Genomic DNA, 21,497 nt, shown 5'->3' on the forward strand with positions numbered 1-21,497 from the left:
AAATCTTTCAGTTTTGTCTAGCTTATTGGTCTAAAAGTCACTTTTTTTCATCAGCTGCAACCCCCTTAAATGCTTATAAATAAAAACTGTGACTAAGGATTTTTAATATTTTTCAAATGTCATTGTAACAATATGGTAGGAGCCTTGTATTAAATTTTCATGCTTTTATACCCAACAAATAACATTTTAATGACAATCAAAAAAAAAAAACTAAAAAAACCGAAAATTGATAATGTCTGTAAACAGCTCAAAACAAGTCAAAATATTTTGAAAATGTTATTGTTTATAGAAAATGCAAATATATAAAACAATCAGTAAAAATTTCAAGTATATACGTTCATTTGTTTTGAAGTTACACTAAATACCATAACCGATTTTGTGTAAAAATTCCCATTTTTCCTTAATTTTCATGTTGTTTTTTGCGGCGATTTTGAAAACTATTGAGATAATATCTTAATGCCTTATGGTATGTAGTAACTTTTATTTAAGAAGACATAAACAGGAGAATCTATTATAAAGAAAACTTTTCAATAAGAAATAATATTATAGGTATAGGAATTTGTATCAATAATTTTACTAGGCTTAATTTTTTTTTTTTATTGAACATGAGCCATTAGCTATTTATTGTTTGTATGTTGTTAGTAGGGGGAGGAATGGTTGAAAACACGTTTAGTATGTGTGGCAAGGATTCGTTGCTAAAAATCCCAGATGGTCATCTATCCAGGAACTAGCAGCGCCGTATGTTATGAACATTCAGTGCATTGTACACACTGCGCCTACCAAGCCACTAAAATTATTTGGTAGTCTACTTGCAATTTTTATTTTATAACAGCCTTGATAACTGCTTAAACCTACAAGTTTATTAAAATTAATAAAACCTGTTTAATTGAGATTTTTTTTTCAATACACCTATACTCTGTTCAGCAAGAGAAGCCAACCAAAATTGGTTCTTCTGCAATGTGCATGCGATACCCTGCCAGGGTAACCAGTTTAGATATTTGGATGATGCGGGGGGGTGTGCAGAATCGGTATGTTCTCTCTTTAAACAGAGTATACTAACTAAATATGTAGTAAATGTATAATACAAGGTACCTATTGGCTATTACCATTATTCAAAATAGCAGAAAATTAAGTACAAACAAATTTTGTTTTTTGACTTACAAAACAATTATTTACCTACCTATCCAATAGGTAAGCAGATAAAAATAATTTGTAAAAACATATTATAACGAATTGCAATGCTTCTATTCTAATAAATGATAAACTCACTAAATACAGTTTCTTTAGTTCTTTTGCTCAATCCTGATTATTCTCACTACACCTATAGGCAGATGTTATTGTTTTGAATAGGGCAAAAATATCTATTTTTCTTAAATTTTGAGTGCAGTAAAAGTATTTTAAAGTTTAGTAATTGGTTTTGTCAAATATCTCAATCGCTTAGGAATTTAACCAGATGTTGCTTTCTTGTTTTCAATAACGTAATACATAATTCACGATGTAGTTTTATAGAACCATTAAGCCAGGTCCAGACTTAGCATACATTGTCATTAACATTAAATTAAGTTTCTGCTTAAGAGAACATTTTAGTGACAATGCCATAAATATGTGTATGTAAGCTAAGTCTAGATTCAGATATCTAAATTAATAAATCGCACTTACAATTTACATACAGTAGAGAACTCTTACCAATCTACCAAAACACACAGTATTTTCATAATTTTTCTACATGAATTGTCATACAATTTTATATAACGAGTGTATTATAAGCCAAATACATCTAAACTAAATGTATAAAGCTATACAAATAGATATACAAACAGATATACAACAGCAATGACTTTGGTGTGTAGCACTTCTAGGTCCAGGCAGATAAGGTATTATCGGACGATGTGAACTGCTTGTTGGGTCATTCTACAGTAAATTTCACCCCATCAACAATAATTATTGGAATTCTACGTATCAGCAACAGGGACAAAAGCGTACGGGCCAGTAATCGACATTCAAAAGTAGGCGCACAGGTAGAGCATATTATTACCTGGGGTCCGGCAAGACGATTTTCTTGCTGGCTCTGGCCGCCGGCGTGCACTTGCTCTTCTCCATGGCCATCAGGTAGCTGACGTCGGCCAGCACGGCTTCCAAGTCGGCCATCGTGCACGGAGGGTAGTTCACACGCGATTCGAACACGGACAAGACGGGCGTCCGTGCCAACGAACTCGACGACGGTTGACTGGCGATTTGAAGGAAATCGCAAGAATACGATACCGTGGTAAGAGCCGAACGACGTGTCGGACAACCACCACAATCGGCGGCGGCGGCGACGACGACAACAACAACCGATTTAACACCACATCAACAACCTAGGCTAAGACGGTCGGCAGCCTAGACTCGGTGGAAACGATTATCACTTGTCAGTTTTCACGGCAGTCACGACGGCCGCGATCCCGTAAGACACGTAACAACCGCGGTCACCGTGGTGGCCGTCGTCATCGCAGCCACGGCAGCGGCCGCGGAGTTCGTCGGACATGACGACCACGGCAGATTGGATAACGACGACCCTGCGACGTCGTGATGTAAATTATTGTCGCCCCGTTTGGTTTCCCGTCGGGTCGAACGAAATAATCGAAAAAAAAACAAAACCGTCCGACCGAAGAGTCCGGGGGAGTGTGGTACCTCAGTGGTGGTAGTTTTTTAACTACAAACCGGCCAGGCGCCAGCGGTGGTAGTGGTGGTGGTCGGTCCGTGAAATATTATTTATACATTAGGTATTGCAATTATTATTTATTATTATCGTTTATTGTGTGTTATGGTGTCGGACGGGTATCAGTCACCTGGGCGACGACAACGGTCGTTTAACCGACGGCGGCACGTAAGTGTACGTAACGCGAAACTAGGTCGCCCGCGCGCACATCACATTATTATTATCGTCGCGATATAATTATTGTCGTACGACAGGCCGACCACACAAAAGCACACCGACGGTCGACACACACACAAACACACTACTAACTACTCACACCAACGCGCGCGCGCCAGCGCCTGCACACTCACACACACACACGCCACGGGTCTCAAAAAGAAGGTGGTGGAGAGGGGTGGACAGCCGTACGAAGTCGTAGTACAGTACGCGAATGCGAATGCGGAACGACAAAAATCTCCGTCGGGCGTCGGGTCCGTTGCACACTTGCCATAGATTAAACATACATGTATGTTTAATCTATGCACTTGCACCGCCGCCGCTCGAGAGCTCGTGGCCGCCTACCGGTGGTGCGCTCCGGCCGATGCCCGCGAGTATCACACACGTCTCACTGCAGTCGCCGTGGCCCCCCTCACACCACTAGCGATATCACGACCACCGCGCGTAACAAATGCGTGCGTGCTCGATGATGTCGCGTGACAGCGAGTGCGTGCGACTGACGGCCAGGCATATTCTGTCCGTACCACGATTAAATATACTATCTATAGCCGTTGCCCGTACCATAGATATATTAAAGAACCTCTCTTTTTACGATCAGTCCATTTATTAATATGTCTATGGTTCGCACTCGCTATTTTCTGTCACGAGGTGTCGCCAGTAGTTCTTGTTGTTGTTATTGTTGTTGTGCTGGCAATACTGTGACTGCGACCGGGACGGGTATCACCGGCCGGGGCGGCTCGTTTCAATATTATTACCCTGTGAGCAGCTGCACCCCTGCTCGAGTATTCAGCCTGCTGGTCGAGGGCAACGGAGCGGACACTGATAACGTTGGGGGCGTGCCATGATAATAAGAGAATGGATAGGCCATTCCGGTTGGTTACGTACCACCTAGATCCTGCGACAATTAGTGAATCCCTGTACGTCAACAGCTGGATCCCTTTAGACATTTAGAACCTCATAGACATTTAGATCTCATACTAACTATAATTTCCCTGATCTTTTAGTATTTCAGCGGTAATTTTAAAAACTTATAAAAATACGTAAGCACTAAATATATTTTAATTTATTCAATTATAAAAGCATTTTTAAGTTAAAATTTTTTAGAAAATTATATAAAGCCTATGAGAAATAACGATAAGTGATGCTTGTAAAATTTCTAATTTTGTATAATTTTCATTTTTTACTATACAAAAAATATACAGGTTGTATCTTATGTCGTTGTACGCGGGTTTTTTTTAACAATGAAGGTCGATGATATGGAATTTCTTTAAAACAAAAAAATACGTGTTTCTTTATTTTTACAGGCAATTTTCTTATAACATTTTCAAAATTTTTAAACACGCAGTTGTACCAACAATTAAACCGACTTTATTTTTTCAAATGGAGCACATACCCACTATATTTTTTATGGATTCTTGTAGAGCTTTTTTCTGAATATTTTGATAGTCAAATGATCAATTTTGATTCTTTAGGTTATTAACCATGGTCCTCTAAATCAGTGGTCTTTAACCTTTTTGGACTTGCGACCCACTTTTTTAGGCCTACATTTTTCGCGACCCACGTAAGCTTTGTAAAAAAGCTAAAATTGCCTAATGCTTTGCAATAGTACTATTAAAACTGAATAAATAAAAATTACATTTTAGTAGATAGAATATTTAATTATTATTAATTTTTTTTTTTTTTTATTATTAATATAATTGTTTCAATACACTGGTATTTTTACAATATTACTATTTTACAGATTACAGATCATAATTTTAATTTTTATTATTAATTGAAAATGTATAAAATTCATATATGAAAATATAAAATAAAATAAAAATAAGATAAAAACAGTTTAATGTGAATTATTTTTTTACCTTAGGTATATAATTTTATAAATTTAACTTTTATTTTATAAAGAAGACTTATCGCGACCCAATTTTAAAGCTTACGCGACCTAAAAATGGGTCGCGACTCACCGGTTGAAGACCATAGCTAGGTTAGGTGCACTGCTCTACTTTTTAGTAAAATATGCATTAATACTTTTATACTGAAATACCTAATCTACAAGAGCTAAATATTTTTTCTTATAACTACCTTTTTATATACATAAATCGGCAATCTAAAATGATCAACAACAACAAAAAAAAAAAACAAAATTGTTGGCAAACATAGTTCATTATTTATAGTAATTTTTCGTAAAATTGAGAACAATTTTATTTTATAATTATTAATAATAATTTACCTGCTAAACCTACCTACTTAGATGATTTTTTTTTTTTGAAAAATGAATTTTACGCGTTAAAAAAATATATTTTGGGGATATAGATGGGCCCCCCAAATCAATGGGCCCCGGGACCATGCCCCCGTTGACTTCCCCCCATTAATCCGGGCTTGTTGTAAAGAGCCCTAAGTCTTCTCGGCTTAAAATTACATTGAGTGGTAATTTGTACTTTTTATGATGCCTATTTATTTTCTTATTTCCGATTACCGTTTCTGATAATGGAAACTGTTTATCAATATTTTTTATCAACATAAACAACGTCATATACATAGACCGTTAGTATAAGGTCTATGGTCATATTACAAAGTGACACGATAATAATCATTGGATTTGTGATTCAGTATTTCAGTGATTGTGAAAGCCACGAACTATTATATTGTTTTGTGATATAAATTATTTTATGAGTTTTGTCTAGCTGTAAAATCAATTATTAAAATTGGTAACGAGTGGTTGTCGGTTTACTTTTTAAATAACATTTTTAATTTACACATCGTATTAAATCTTGGTTTTTAGAATAAAATCAATAGTAAAGGTTTAAAAATGGATATGGAGGAGGAGATAATTTATGCAGATGAAGAAGAAATTTCATATTTTCAATCTATTACAGGTGAGCGTAAAACTTTAAATAAAATGTCAAGGTTGTTGAAATAAATTATGAATTAAATAATAAATTATTCAATACAATAAATACAATTTATGACTATGGACTTGTTTTTCAACATAGGTTATCTATGGAGTTTTTTAGAATTTGTTCAAAATAATGGATGGTACTTCCTGGCTTTTATAATATTGTTGGCATATTTAGTCCCCAAATTATGGCCTCATTATTTAAAATGGTCAGAACAAAGAGCAGTAGCTGCATATGATGCAGACATTAAAAAAAGTATGTAGTTTTCATTGATAGAAACTAATAATAATACCCATGTACAATTTATAGATCCAGATTTATTTAAACAAAAACAAGAGGAATTACAAAGAGCACGAGTAAAATTCCAAGAAGAATATGAGAAAAAGGCTAAAATAGCACTTGAAAAACAAAAAGAAGTAAAATTAATTAATGATTAGGTGTAGCAAATTTTAGTTCTAATTTAAATCAATATGTAATTATATGTTAGAAAGAGAAGAAATTATTAGAAGAAAAACAAGCACTTTTAAATAATGGAATGGCTGCAGGACAGTCTATGAACAGTTCTGAAAAGTCAAAAAATTCAAAACCAGGTAATATTTATTTTTTAATTTAAGTGTTGTGCATTAATTAAAAGATATTTTCACTGGCGTAAAGACATTTTTTTCTTCATATTTCTATAATCTGTTCAGCGAGAGAACGTAACACAGGTCGATCAAAATTGGGTTTTCTGCACATCCCTACGTCACACCCTCGTCCCTCCCATAGAGAATTCTGTTTTGATAGCAGGATGACACAGAGTATGCCCTTTCTCTCGCTGGACAGAGTATGGTATTAATTATATATTTTGATAAAATGTATTTCATCATTTTATAATTTTTTGTATTCTCAACTAACTTAACCCAATATTAATTAATGTATACCTCTAAGTATATGTATTAGTAGATATGATAATTAAAACTCCTTGTAGGCTCATTTAATAATTATTTTATTTTATTTTTCATAGTAAATAAATATACTTACATAGAAACAGATTTATTAACTGTATATTATACAACTTACTATGTTGATGTACACATAATTTGGCATTGGTTAGAACATTGGTTAGATTGGTTCAATACCTGTATTTTTATTAATTTATAAACATGTTGTGTTCTTTAGATTACAAACCTTTAATGGGATCTGGCAGTGGCTCAAATTATAGACCTCCAAGAAGAAGTGCATGTTCTGGAGGTGGGTGTGGATAAAAGTGAAAAATAAATATTCTATTCCAATAATTAATATCTATGTACAATTTTATAATATTACTAATAAATAGTTTATTTCTTCAGCTCATATTATGCCTTTTGTAAACAAAAATTACAATAATTGTATCTGAACTACAGTAAATATTAAAAAGTTATAGGTTATAATATAATATTATTAATATTATCATAATTTTTTTTGTCATCACTCATATGTTGAAACAATAATCCTAGAATATAATATTTTATTTATGCAACCAAGAATTTTAACATATGTAGTAAACAAACTTAAATTATATTATTATATATTTACTATTGATTTTAGAATAAGATATAACAATGAAATAAAAATAAAGTATAAACAATTTTATAACTTATAATATATGTCAGTCAGTCAGAAATTCATTATTGTTATGAAGTATGATCCTACAAATAACGTAATAATGTTACATCAAAAATCATTTTGAACAAGCATCAGGAATTTTGTATCAGACCATGTTGTGATAATTATGGAATCTGTTGACAAAGGGATTTTGTGAGGCCATTAATGACATAATATTGATAGATACATAGGCTGTCAATCTTAGTACTACAACTTACTTAAGAGATTGTCTTTAGCTGAACATTTACCATAATATTAACTATTAAGCAGTGCTCGCATTTTGACGCACTTAACGTTTTTTTTACAAAGCTAGTTTCATTATTTATAAATTATAATAAATGATTTTGTCATGGGGGGGGGGGGGGGTATAAGATTTTATATATTGGAAATAGAGAATGGGGTGATTCATCCCCCACTCTGTTTGACTGCCACTGAATATTATTATAATATTATAATTTCATCAATTGTTATTTTCGTCAATAGTAATTTTTTGAATGAATCCCATTTTATGTTAAAATCAAGATTTCTAGTGGCAACATTATATATTTAGATTTTAGAATCATCAACATTTCCTATTTTTATTTTAGGTTCTGATGAATGTATTGATTTTACAATGTGTGTGTGTGTTTTTTTTAAATTTTTTTTCTGTGTCTGTCATTTTATATCTATAAAATTTTATTTGTTGGATAAAAATACGTGAAAATTGAATACAAGGCTCTTGATATATTGTTACAATAGAAGTAATAATATTAAAAATACATTTTTATTATAAGCATTTAAAGTTCAAATTTAGACAAAATTTATCAAATTTAAAACTTAATAATTATTCTGTATTTCATAATTTATAAAATGTTCAACTTTTATATCTAAGAATTGAATATTTAAAACAAGGTTCAACGGAAATAGGTTCCTAAATATATAAATTACTTTATTCACAATAATATCATCAAATATACTTAGTAATGTCATAGGCTAGCTGACCGTTTTCGCTCAGAATCGTTTTTCTTATACAATTATATTATATCATTGAATTCAAATTTAACACCATCCATTATAGTGACCCACTTGTAACCTACTTTACAGTAGAGCGACATCCACTTTTTTTATTGCTGGTCATATGAATAATGAATATATATATATTTCTTAACAATATTGTTTTGTTATTAAACATAATTGTCATGAAGAAGACGCTACACCCGTTGTCTCTATCTCATAAATTTGCAACCTAGCAAAAACTGATTTATGTGGGATAGAATATAAATTACTTTATTTAATCATATAAACATAATTATTTAAAGTCCAAATATCTACAGAATACATATAAATCACGAAAATGTGCAAATTATTTTAAGTTAGAAATTCATAAAAATTTTTATTTTTAAATTTAAGATTTTAAAATGTTATACAAGATTCCTTATAATGCAGTGGCGGATAGGCTCACCGGGAATTCGGGATTTTCCCGGTAGGCCCTATCTTGTGTTGATGTATGGGCCCCCCCCCCCCGGGCCCAACTGAACCTTGTGTAATGAAGATTGAAAATAATTTTAATAAAGATTCAAATTGACTAATTTAATATTTTTAACCACTACAAGAAAAATATCATAATCATTTGGCTATAAACAATATTTATTTTTGTTATTTAAGTATTCAAATTAGTGATAGTTTAGCACCAAGCCGACAAAGAAAAAAGACTAAACAATTTGCGTACGAATCAACAGATAATATAATTATGAATCCATTGCATTTATTTGAAGTTAATGTATGCAATGTAATATTTGACTTGGTTATCCAAAGTATTGAATCACGATTTGAAAAACATAAGGAATTGTTTGCAGATTTTAATTGTCTTGACCCAAATAATTTTTATACTAAAGACTGTTTGCCAGAAGATGCATTGAAAAATAATTTTACAAAAATTGTACCATTTCAAACTAATATAGAAACTTATGCATTTTTATTTTACATAAATCTTTCAATTGAATTATTTAACATTTATGTAAACATTATTTAAATAATTTAAAACCTAATTTATATAGTTTTATTACATAAAATAAATTAAGATATTTAGAATTTATACTTACATCTTTAATCATTTTCTTAAATATTTCATAATTGTTACACAAGTAGTTATTCTGAAAAAAAAATTATCTTATTAATATTTGAATTTTTTTTTTTTTATATATAAACACTAACATAGCTAAACTGAGGCAAATAATTTGTTTGTTTGTTTTTTTCCTTTGATATATTGAATAATTTTCCACATTGTAGGTTGTCTTTAGTTTATAAATGATACGACTATGCCTATTAAAAGTTAAAAAAATAATATTAAATAGGTAATAATAATTAATACAATGAATAATTTAAAACAAATTATAACTACAAAAATACAGGTAGAATTAAAAAAAAAAAGTTAATAGTTTTATCAATTATTGGTGTTTGGTCAAATTGAAAAATATACAGACAATTTATGAATTTAAGTCAAACCAATATTACAAAAAAAAAATATTGTACATTTTGAATGTATAGCTCGACCACAAAAATTATAATTTAAAACAAAATATCACTTAAGAGGATGCTACGCCCGCATGTGTTGTCTACGTCTTACAAATGTAACACCGAGAAGGCGACAAGACACGAGATTTTTACCACATAAAAAGGAAAACTTATGCTGTGCAGCGTTTTTTTTTATTTTTTTGACATCAATAATATGAAAAAAGTTTTTCAAGTTTGAAAAACACAAACAATAATGGTTTTTGAAACAGTAAAAACTTTTTTCATATAAGTGATATCAAAAAAGTAAATACAACATTCCCCAGCCAAAATTCTCCTTTCTATGTGGTGAAAATCTCGTTTCTTAGTCATGAGACTGTAACCTTCTCGGTTCTTTCCCGCGCAAAACAGGTTTTTGCTATGTTGTACATTTGTAAGACTGAGACAACGCATGCGGGTATAGCGTCCTCTTAAGGTGAAAAATCTCAATTAAAATTTACAACTTTTTTTTTTAAGATAAATTACTTTTTTAACTGTCATTTTGTTAACAGTTAATTTTTGAAAACCTAATAATATGTTATCACTGATAACATCATAACAGTAAGATTAGTAAAAATTGTATAAAGGATAATTAAACAAAGTGGTTAGTGGTTGAAGGTTTCAAAATTTGTTTTGCCTACTGCTTTGCTTGCGTAAGATTCTTAAAGTATTGAATTCAAACCTAACAAGTTACAGAATTGTAGCTTTAGATTAATGTCATAGGTACAATCAAATTTGTATATTAAAAATGCTAAGTCACATAATTTAGGAAAACGTACATGAAAGGGAAGGCAACCAATGCAGTATACTTTGAAAGTAATTTTATATCAAAATTACAAATTTCTTGGAGATCTTGTTTAAGCTGAAACCAAAAATATAAACACAATCATAAAGAAATTAAATAATATACAAATATATAATATCATTATTAATACAACTTTATTATATTATTTACTATTTTTAAATCCAATTCCTTATAAAGAATTCCTTTATTCTGAATAATTAAATAATTTGTGGGATTATGATGATCATTTGCCTCCAAATCCTTTATTAAAATAGAGTTATTGAGTTAGTATATAATATATCATTTTTAATGTAACTTAATATTATACCTTACACCATTAATGAATACTCACCAAAATATTTGAAATTGATCGACTGGTGAACAATTTGTTCTTAGAAAATTCTATTGATTTTAAAAGTTCTGTTAAGGTATATCTCAGACTCATATTTTCACTATAAACATTCATTGAAAGTTAATTACTTTAAATGTATTTATTAAATTAATTATATTTTATAAAAACATTCAGTATCATTCATAAGCGTTTGCACAGGAGGGGCCAGTTGAGCCGTGGCCCATCCTGCGAGACCTACTGAAATTTGTAAACATAATAATTTATAATATAAACATCACAATTTTTGATTTTTTAAATCATAAAATATTAAATAGATAGGTGAAAAGTAACATTGATACTCAATGATAATAAATTAAATGTCTTTAAAAATAAAATTGATAACATATTACTATTACGAAATTGTATTTATTTAAAATTTAAAACTGCATTGACAATCAAAATATTTCTTATTTAATTTTTAAAAAATATGTATCTGTTTTTTATCATATGAATGATTTATGCCTTAAATAGTGGATCATCAGTGGGTATATTAAAGTATGTAACATTTTAATTGTTTCTTCCATCAGAGTTCAAGTTTCTTAATCTTTATTGACTTAGACCACCCTACCACAAATTTTACAACAATTCATTATATAAATTTAAGCTAATTTTTTGTGATTAATTACTAAAATATGATAAAATTATATAATTAAAATAAGTCAGTGTAATAATATAATACTATATAGAAATATAGTTAGGTATATATGTTACCGGCATAGACGTAAATTAAGGATTTAACATTAATGACTAGTCATTAGTCAATAACAATATTTCCGATAAAATTAGATAGTATACGATATTGACTAGGAAATAACGCTAATGTCTATTATTCTCAGGGAATGATGCATTTAGAAATATTTCCTAGGTATAGACGACAACTCCGAGCTTTTTCAGACATATTTAATAAAAATGTTCAATTCAATTTCAAATCAAAAATATATTGTAAACGGGTTTTTAGGTGAACTCTAATTGTAGGTAAGTACTTATTAAAAATTGTAAGCAGTTAAGTATGTAAAAGTTTAAAAATGTATTTGTACATTTTTATTAGAAACAGCCTAGTGTTGTTAATTCAATTATAATCCTTACTAACAATAATATACTTCCCGGCTCTAATATGTCAATTGTCATACATTAGGTACATTTTAAGTAAAATATAGAAATCTATCGGATACATATGTCATCTATATAGGAGGCATACAATAAAAATCGCAATAACTTATTTGTTATAATAATTAATTAAATTATAATATTTGTACACACGCATATGCCAGCTAGGCACTAGCACAATGCATAACATATATCTAGTATATACCTGTAGTAACTACCTTCAAAGTGTCACAGTACATCAAATTGTGAAAATAAATGATTCAATTTATTTATTTTATTTATGTAATTTTAAGTATAATTTACCTTATATGTATTTCAGTACACAAAATTATCAACATTGTCTATCAATATAAGACATCAAGGTGATTTCCTAGTCATAGTTGTAAATGTGTTAACAAAATATTTGAATTTTACAACCTTGCCTATGTTGTCAGCTAATGCCTAGGCATTGACAATATTGACTACTAATGTTAGGAATTTATAATATTGGCTAGGCATTTACGTTATAACCTCATTTACATCATTGACGGCTACATATATGTACATATTATAAATTAATTTCATTTAACATTTTAAATATAATATATTAAGTGCAGCTAAAATATTTTATTTTCATATGATAAATCAACTTACGTTTTACTAGAGAAGCTTTTAATAATATGAATCATTCTAACAAAACAATAACCAGTGTAATAGGCATCCCACCCAGCATGGTGTAATTTCATATCTTGAGCTAGAATATAAAAAAAAACTTTTCAATACAATGCAATGCAATTTTATGTTTTTATTATTATTATTATTATTATTTAATTTAAGCAAATCTGCAATCTATACAGTTTTGCATGATAAATACGTTTGATAAATGACAAAAAAATTGACAGTGAGTCTTAAGCTTAGGGAGATAACACCCTACAGAAATTATACAATTTTAATTTAGTTAAAAAAAAATGATTGTTTACTATTTAAATATTAAAATAATAATAGTTATCATTAAAAGTTATTACTTTTACTTTAATAGTTTAATATGAAATAAATATTAACAATTCTTTTATATTCATGGGTTTTTACCAAAAACAAGACAAAGCAGTACATTTTAATTTTAATGCTGTTAAAAAAAAAAATTAATTAACTAAATATGAATAATGAATATTATGAAATATGTTATATTCTTACGTTCTTCAATACCAGTCAATTGAATACGTATAGTATCTGAATATTTTTTGCCATCTCCATCTTTTAAAAAAGAATATATTTCCGGGAGAGAACTTCCAATCCATTTATCTGATGAAAAAATAATTTCCATTTAATTTATAAAAATCATGAGTCAATCAAACTTTATAATTTAATAAACCTTACAAACCATTTTTAGATACTATACGTTTAACTTCCTTACATAATAATTTAGTATCATAAATTGGTCCAAAGTTGTTGAATACAAAATTTTGGAAATCTTTGAAGTTTTCTGAAATATGAAATGTATATGAATGTATACATTATGTATGAATATATTTGATTTAGTTTATCATGCTTCATAAACTTTAAAAAAAAATTGTGCAATAGGATTTATTTTTATGAAATTGGAGTACTTGTGATTTGGTACAATCAACAATCTTATATGAAACAGACCATAGAAGACATAGGAATAAGTTACAAAGACTGAAGGTAGCTGTGATGGATAGGGACAAATTCATCAGTCATTAGATCAATCTAATGATTGCAAAAACAACAAATTGTGGATATATAATATTACAATTTAGGTAACTATCTAAAGGTGAAATATGGAAATATTTAAACTAATTTAGTATTTTAGCCTGATAAATATGTAAATATGCTTAACTATGTATATACACTGACCAGGTAAGGGTGTGAAAAATTGGTTAGATAAAATTAAAATATCTAAAGCACAGTTATGCCCAATTATCGGTTTTTTCAACTTTGATATTAGTTTCATTAAATATTTGATACCCATCATTTTATTTAATAAATTTAATTTTAGATTTTCATGAATTGTTTTATTCAATATTTCTGAATTTGTATTAGCTTCTATTTTTGTAATATTCAATCCTAATTGACTCTAAAAAAATATATATATATGTATATAAATATAAATATTTTACAAATTATTATTATAAATAATAGGTAATGGTTATTTTCTTTATAATATTACTTCATCTATGAGTATATATTTTAACTTTTTCAGAAGATAATATTGCATTAATATAGTATATGCAGGTTCATTGCATCCATTTATTTCTAAAAACGTCTGCTCTCCATAATTGGCAGTATCATACCATTCAGAAACAATTTTTAAAACTTTCATTAATTCTTCTTCAATAGAACGAAATTTTATATTAGTTTCAAAATATTTGTCAAAAAAAAATTCATCCAACATTTCTGACTTTATTTTTAATTCTTCTTCATCGGTTAAATATGGTACCCTACTATGAAATAACTAAACAAAAATATAATTAAATAATTGAAAACTATTGATTAAAATAATTAAAATAAATAGGTATAAAATAAGATTTACCTTGTTAAAATCAAAATTATGTTTACATAAAAATTCAACACATGATGTTTGAAAATTGACCACACTATCAGACTTATAAAATGTCTGCGGGTATGTATAAAATGAGTAGGTACTCGTTTTAAATGTTTTAATTTTGTCATCATAAACATAAATCGCCATACCAAACTGAATACAAGTTATATCAGATACTTTTTGGTGCAATTTGTTGTATCGTTCTTCAGTTGTATCGAATAAACTGTAAAAGCATTTATGATGTTCATAAATTACAATAATTAATTAGATGATATTGTAAGAAAATGTCTACGAATAACTACATTTGTAAAAGATAAACCAAAACATAGTAATAAGTAATAAAAAAATATGTTAAATAATGTAGACATTTTACTTCCTAATTTAGCAATGAGAAATAACAGTCTTTCTAATACCTAATATTTTTTTATTATCCAGCAGCACACTGAATAAGTTACAGGCTTGGTCATTTAAATTAAAAATACAAAAACAATTTTTCTTTAAGGTACATATTTTTACTTTTCAGTAATATATTATGAGAAAATACTGACAACTATTATTGGATTTTTTAAAAAATTTCTGTATTTAGTTATAACTGAGCTTACTTAGCTCTTATGGTTTGTGTTGGGTTTCAAAGTTTTTACTATAAACATCAATCTCCAGTACTGAGAGAAGTTCACTATATCTATTCTTATAACCTAGGTATTTTGTCAGGTTTTTTAAACTTGTCATTGAGCACACATCTAAAAAATATATTTTTGATAATTTTATTGGTAATTTAACTTAAATTTGACCAAGTAATTCCTGTTGATTTTTATTTTTATTGCGGATCTATGTAAAAAACTTACCTAAATGGCTTCGATATATTGTCGAATAATTTTGAGAATTCCATATCTAAGCTTATAAAAGCACATTCTTTGATTGCGCTTTCGATAACCGGCAATTCGGAATAAAAATTTTCACAAGTAATCTCACCCATTTTTTAAATGTAAAATAAAATCAAAAAAAAATTTGATTTTTAATCAATGTGTGGAAAACCTATAAACTATAGATTTATGGGAAAAACCTATAATATATAGGTATTAAATATCTATTACCTAACAAATTGAAATTCAACTGTAAACATTTTATATTCGCTGCAGTACTGTACGTATAAATGGTATAATAATTAACAAGGTACCTAATAGTATACTATATTATAGTCGGGAGAATGAAAATACTAAAATAGTTCATGCTGTTTACAGGTCTATTATGATAGCGATAAGAGTCAAGAGACAACATTGCTATTTGTCGCGCAAGTGATACAACGAGATTGTGGTAACTTTTATCATAATTTCTTATACCACGTTAGCGGTAATAAAAATATTGTCTCAACAGAGTCAACACGAAAAATATTTTGAGGTTGGTCGAGTGATAACATGGTCTTTTCTTTCTAAATAATTGTGGTATTTACTACTCAGTTTCGGCCGTTCCGTTTGTATTTTAGAACATTTTTCATCCACAAACATCGAAGTGAGTATTTATTTAATTAACTAATTTACTTTTTATTCAGTTGTATTATACAATTCGTAACGCCATTCTTGTTTGATAAATTTGATTTTTGACAGAAATCAAAATATATATTTTTTGTAATCTGTACCTACATATTGTGTTGTTGTATTATACATATTTTATTCTCAAGTAAGTAAATAATACTTTTTTAACAGAATGTTGATGCCGAAAAAGAATCGTAGGGCTATCTACGAATACTTGTTCAAAGAAGGTGTTATGGTCGCTGAAAAAGATTTCCATAAACCTGTACATCCCGATATTGAAGGCATTCCAAATTTGCAAGTTATCAAAGCTATGCAGGTATTTAAGACAGTTATTCTGAATTTACTCTGTATACATTAATGTTAAATTTGTTTATTCAATTTATTTAGAGTCTCAAATCTAGAGATTATGTCAAAGAACAATTTGCGTGGCGTCACTATTATTGGTACTTGACAAACGAAGGAATTCAATACCTTAGGGATTATCTTCATTTGCCAACTGAGGTAAATATAGGGTTTTATAAACTTACTTCAATGTTCTATTATTAAATATATTCATAATTTAAAATATTTGTATTGATACGATTAGTACATAACCTACATTAAGTATTGAAAATTATAATTACTCGGATTTAAGTGCCCTTAAAATATTAAAAATTTCATTTGTATTACACAGTCATACTAGGAAAAAAGTTGTATGCAATTAAGTTGGCTAATTGATTGATGTGACATAAAGATACATTTCAGCCTTGTCTGATTTAAAACTGATTATCTGATGTAGTTAAAATGAAAATGATTCATATTACGTAATATTATGTATATATTTGAATTAAGGCAATTTTTTTGTCATATTACGAGAAATAGTTCAAAAATAATTTTAAAAATGTCCCGAAAAGTATATAATATTATAATCCGCAAAAAAAATGCCCCGAATACATTTTGTGGATTTTGATGAAGTACCTACTTGAAACACATTTGTAGCTTGCGAAGCATTAAAGAAGACATTCCAAAAAAAAAATGTTTATGCTTTGAAATCCGAGCCATAATACTAATTATGGTTTTTAAATTCATACACTAAAAAAGGCATTAATACGTTTGTAACTATATTCCTAAAAATGTTCAAATGTGCAGTATAAACTTAAATATGTAAAACCTAATTGCATAATAAATTTTTTGGTTTCAAATTTGTGTGATTAAATACATTTTTGTTTTTATTAGACTATGGAAACTTACTTTTAATTATTTATCCATCTACTTATCAGTTTTATATGTATGTGTAGAAAGTATTAAACTTTTCAACAAATTTGGCTCATAATTAATCGAAAAAATCGAATTAATCGAAAAAATAACTTGTACTTTAAATGCATGGTATGTATGTTATTTGCAGAAAAATATAATCTTGTATCACAAATTTAAATTATATGATCCTGTTGCCCTGAAGCAATTTTCTGTTTTCAAGCATTTAATAGGTCTTAGCAAGAATCATATTCAAATGTATGAATCTACAGCTTTGACCAATAACTTTTTGTTATTTATCTTTATATAATGTTTAGTATGCATATTGATATGCTTTTACAAACATTTGTCTTCAGATTGTTCCAGCTACACTGAAGAGACAAGCTAGACAAGATCCAAGAGGACCCAGAACCACACCAGGAGGTAGGCCGGAAGGTGGTCGGTCAGGTGAAGACAGAGCAACATATAGGCGGGCTCCAGGTGCACCTGGTACAGACAAGAAAGCTGAAGTGGGTGCTGGTACTGCTGAATTGGACTTTGTAAGTATAATTAGGATTATAACAGATAAATAACTTAGTGTTTTTATTTTTAATATAACTTAACAATTATATTAATCATATATTTTTATGTTAATTCAGAGAGGACCTGGTGCATTTGGTGGATTTGGCCGTGGCAGAGCTCCACCTCAATAAATGTAATTAATTATATTACTTATAAACAAACAAAAAAAAAAATAAAATAAAAAAAGTATAAAATTTACAAATTTGTATATTTTTTTTCATTGTTTCTGGCTATTTGCCTATATCTTAGTAATATTTAAAATTAAATTTATCAGTTAGATTTATACTACAAATTATTTTCTAAACTGACATACTTCTCTAAACACTCATAATATGAATATTAATGGCTAATTACCTAGGCTCAGAACTTAAAACAAAAAATAAATGGTTAATGGTCTAACATGACCTAACAATGAAATATATGAATACTTATGCTTTTAAAAAAGCTCTAATGTGCAGTAGTAAAATATCTATATACTTGTCTTAGTATGTGTTTATAATCTTAAAATATGTAAAATATGCAACATAAATGTTTTATTTTGGTTGTAAGTATCATGAAACCCATTAGTTTTGAATCAAATATTGAATATGCAGTTTCCCAAGATATATAATGCAAATGTATGAAGTACCGATCCCCGGTAATGTCGACTCAATTCAGAATAAGACTACTCTGCTTTTATGCACGTTAATTGAGAATCCAAACCCTATACACTTCCAGATGATAGAAAAGCGTTCTATCATTGGCTACTTGTTGATGATGGTACACGGAAGCTAATTAATCATAGTGTGAACTGGACTGGTTTTCTTCCACTGCCTGGTAATCTTTGATTCTATATAAAGTATAAACAATTTAATACTTGATTACTTGAATAACTTTTCATGAAGAGTATTAAAAAAATACTAAAATTGTTTTTTTAATGAAGTAGGTATCTATCTAAATATTGTAGTACCACTATTACATAATGGTTTTTGAGCTATTTGTATTGGAAAGTGCGACAAGAAGAGGACTAGTAGTCATCAAGCTATTTGTCTTTTTATTTTTAAAATGTTAAGATGACTTTAGTGCTTAGTAGAAGGGCGATCAAGAGGTTAATTCATGATTTAAAGTCTTCTATGAAGCTTCAAATTATTGTATTAACACGTATGGCATTATCGCGTGGCTATAGATAGATAGTGTGATTCGTCTTGTATAACTTAGTAACGTTTGGTGTAACATAGGTATTTAAGTATATTAGTTGGTAAATAAAAGGAATAATTATATAATATGTATCTTAATGTTCACTTCACACGTTCTACATAATACATATTATTTACAATTCTTGTATGGTGTATGTATACTGTATATGTCGCATCCACTTAATGAAATCGCTCATTTCATAAAGTGGAATTCCACTTCATGAAATGTATCCATTTAGTGAAAATGACGTTTTACTACACTATATGGACAATTTGTTGACTTTTTCATGAAGTGGATGAAATGCATTTTATCCACATTCTGTAATATTACTATTATATACGAGTATTTTTGATATTGGGTTATTGTACGATTTGCACTAGATAATTGTGTATAAAATAAATATAAAAGTTGCTTGATATAATTTGTAACTTGTACACTGTATAAACTGGTTCATCAGTCGATCAAGTAATTTTAAGATAAGATATCAAATAATTGAAAATGATTGTACAGATACATAGAAATATACAGATAGTGTATGATCCGGACATCTCGTTGACAATAATGTGTCAGTCTGTCTTATACCAGTTTTTGGTAGTTGTTGACTAGTAACATGTTATTTTACATAATATGGAAAAAGTATTATTTTATGAGAACTGAGAAGTTACAAGAATATTATGCTACGAAGCCGAAGAAAAAACCTTTAAGTCAAGAGGAAAGATTCAAATGATCGCGGAGATTGAAGCTGCTAAAGCTAAAATGTAAGAATTTAACTAATTAAAAAAAAATGTATGATAAAAAGTTACTGTGCAATTATAAAAATTTAAACAAATTAGACCATCATAAAGTTACAAAAATAATTGAAAATAAAAATATAAGATATAAAATATAAAAAGCGGGCAAGTGGATGTCGCTCTGCTGTACAGTATAGGTTACAAGTGGGTTACTATAATGGATGATGTTATATTTTTAATTCAATGATATAATATTATTATTTTGTTTGTTACTGTTTGTTTTAAAGTTACACCAATAACCAAAATGGATTTTATCAATAATCAATTTTGCGTAAAAATTCCCGTTTTTTCTTCATATTTATTTTGTTTTTCCCTGCGCTTTGAAAACTATTGGGAATTTTAAATGTTGACTTCTCGAATGCATCAACTTAATTAATTGATAAAAAGTTATAAATTAAATTATTTAAATTTTTTTAAGTACTTATTAACTTTATTATTATTATTTTATTATAATTATACGACTATTTAATTATTTTAACGTTAAAAAAATGCTTAATTTGATTAATAAAAAAGTTATAAATTTATTTTTACTTTTGAATGTACGAAAACACGTCGAGAGTATTATTTGCTTACCACGTATATAGTGTTTAGAGTTGCAGGCCAAAAGTTTTTGATATACAAACCCACATAAAACGAAGAAAATATTAGGTAATACAATGACAATATTATTTTATTAGCTTATTAAGTTAATTAACTCAAATTTTATTTATAGGTACATTGGAAGCTATGAACATTTATACGGCAGAATAAAAAGCTTTTATATAAATACCGGCCTTAGTGGAAATGTCAAACTTCGTATGGCAATACAAAAAGAGTTCTATATTCCAAGACCAACTATTGAAATTTTGCAGTTGTAAAAAATACTATATTATTTAATTATTATCATATTATACACAATTACCTAGTGCAAATTGTACAATAACCCAATATCAAAATAGTCTTATACAATAGTAATATTATAGAATGTCGATAAAATGAATTTCATCCACTTCATGAAAAGGTCAACAAATTGTCCATATAGTGTAGTAAAACGTCATTTTCACTAAATGGATACATTCCATGAAGTGGAATGAGCGATTTCACTAAGTGGATGCGACATATATAACCGTCCATGTCGTATCCGCCGGTGTAATGCGTTTTTATAAGATTTATTTCGCAGTCATTCGTCACCTCTAGTGTTTGATGGCTTAAATATTTCTTGGAACATATTATAATATCCGTGTAGCGTTTATACTGCAGGTCTACGGTCATTATACTCTGTATAATCGACTGACGAGTTTTTGTATTATAAATATATATTTATATATATTTTAATGATTTTTAGTCGTTAAATCTGTAATAATTAATTATACACTCGACAAAACGAAAAAAAGAAACAATATTTTTTTTGTTCACATCAAAATATGTTTATTTTGATAAA

The 21,497-nt window shown here is 28.7% G+C and overlaps 4 protein-coding genes across 7 annotated transcripts in view; 2 read left to right on the forward strand and 2 right to left on the reverse strand.

The window, feature by feature from the left end:
• LOC100166085 (G protein-coupled receptor kinase 1) overlaps positions 1 to 3,317 on the reverse strand; it is a 15,102-nt gene extending 11,785 nt beyond the window's left edge. For 3 of the 4 annotated variants that reach the window (XM_008187230.3, XM_029487761.1, XM_029487760.1), the window contains exon 1: positions 2,036 to 3,316. In XM_008187230.3, the coding sequence (XP_008185452.1) occupies positions 2,036 to 2,148 (113 nt within the window). In that variant the 5' untranslated portion in view covers positions 2,149 to 3,316. Of the gene's footprint in view, positions 1 to 2,035 lie in introns of all 4 variants that reach the window. The other variant, XR_510937.3, reaches the window with a different exon arrangement.
• Positions 3,318 to 5,527: 2,210 nt separating this feature from the next.
• LOC100164046 (uncharacterized protein) lies at positions 5,528 to 7,429 on the forward strand. The gene is given in 5 exon segments (NM_001246144.1): positions 5,528 to 5,787; positions 5,905 to 6,063; positions 6,118 to 6,224; positions 6,296 to 6,398; positions 6,967 to 7,429. Coding segments are annotated over 5 exon segments (522 nt in total). The 5' UTR covers positions 5,528 to 5,720; the 3' UTR covers positions 7,053 to 7,429.
• On the reverse strand, positions 7,279 to 15,997 carry LOC100163361 (pre-piRNA 3'-exonuclease trimmer). The gene is made up of 13 exons (XM_008187229.3): positions 15,630 to 15,997; positions 14,773 to 15,007; positions 14,410 to 14,694; positions 14,097 to 14,316; positions 13,603 to 13,704; positions 13,416 to 13,523; positions 12,876 to 12,975; positions 11,097 to 11,196; positions 10,916 to 11,005; positions 10,740 to 10,822; positions 9,625 to 9,732; positions 9,513 to 9,563; positions 7,279 to 7,565 (listed from the first exon to the last, which is right to left on the reverse strand). Exons 1-12 carry the CDS (start codon positions 15,758 to 15,760, stop codon positions 9,521 to 9,523), a joined length of 1,605 nt encoding a protein of 534 aa, XP_008185451.2. The 5' UTR covers positions 15,761 to 15,997; the 3' UTR covers positions 7,279 to 7,565; positions 9,513 to 9,520.
• Positions 15,998 to 16,179: 182 nt separating this feature from the next.
• Positions 16,180 to 18,309, forward strand: Rps10b (ribosomal protein S10b). The gene is made up of 5 exons (NM_001135942.1): positions 16,180 to 16,293; positions 16,488 to 16,632; positions 16,704 to 16,817; positions 17,906 to 18,088; positions 18,188 to 18,309. The coding sequence occupies exons 2-5, from the start codon at positions 16,489 to 16,491 to the stop codon at positions 18,239 to 18,241; spliced, it is 495 nt and encodes a 164-aa protein (NP_001129414.1). The 5' UTR covers positions 16,180 to 16,293; position 16,488; the 3' UTR covers positions 18,242 to 18,309.
• The last annotated feature ends 3,188 nt before the right edge of the window (positions 18,310 to 21,497 follow it).

This window comes from Acyrthosiphon pisum, chromosome A1 (assembly GCF_005508785.2).
Source record: "Acyrthosiphon pisum isolate AL4f chromosome A1, pea_aphid_22Mar2018_4r6ur, whole genome shotgun sequence".
Taxonomy (NCBI): domain Eukaryota; kingdom Metazoa; phylum Arthropoda; class Insecta; order Hemiptera; family Aphididae; genus Acyrthosiphon; species Acyrthosiphon pisum.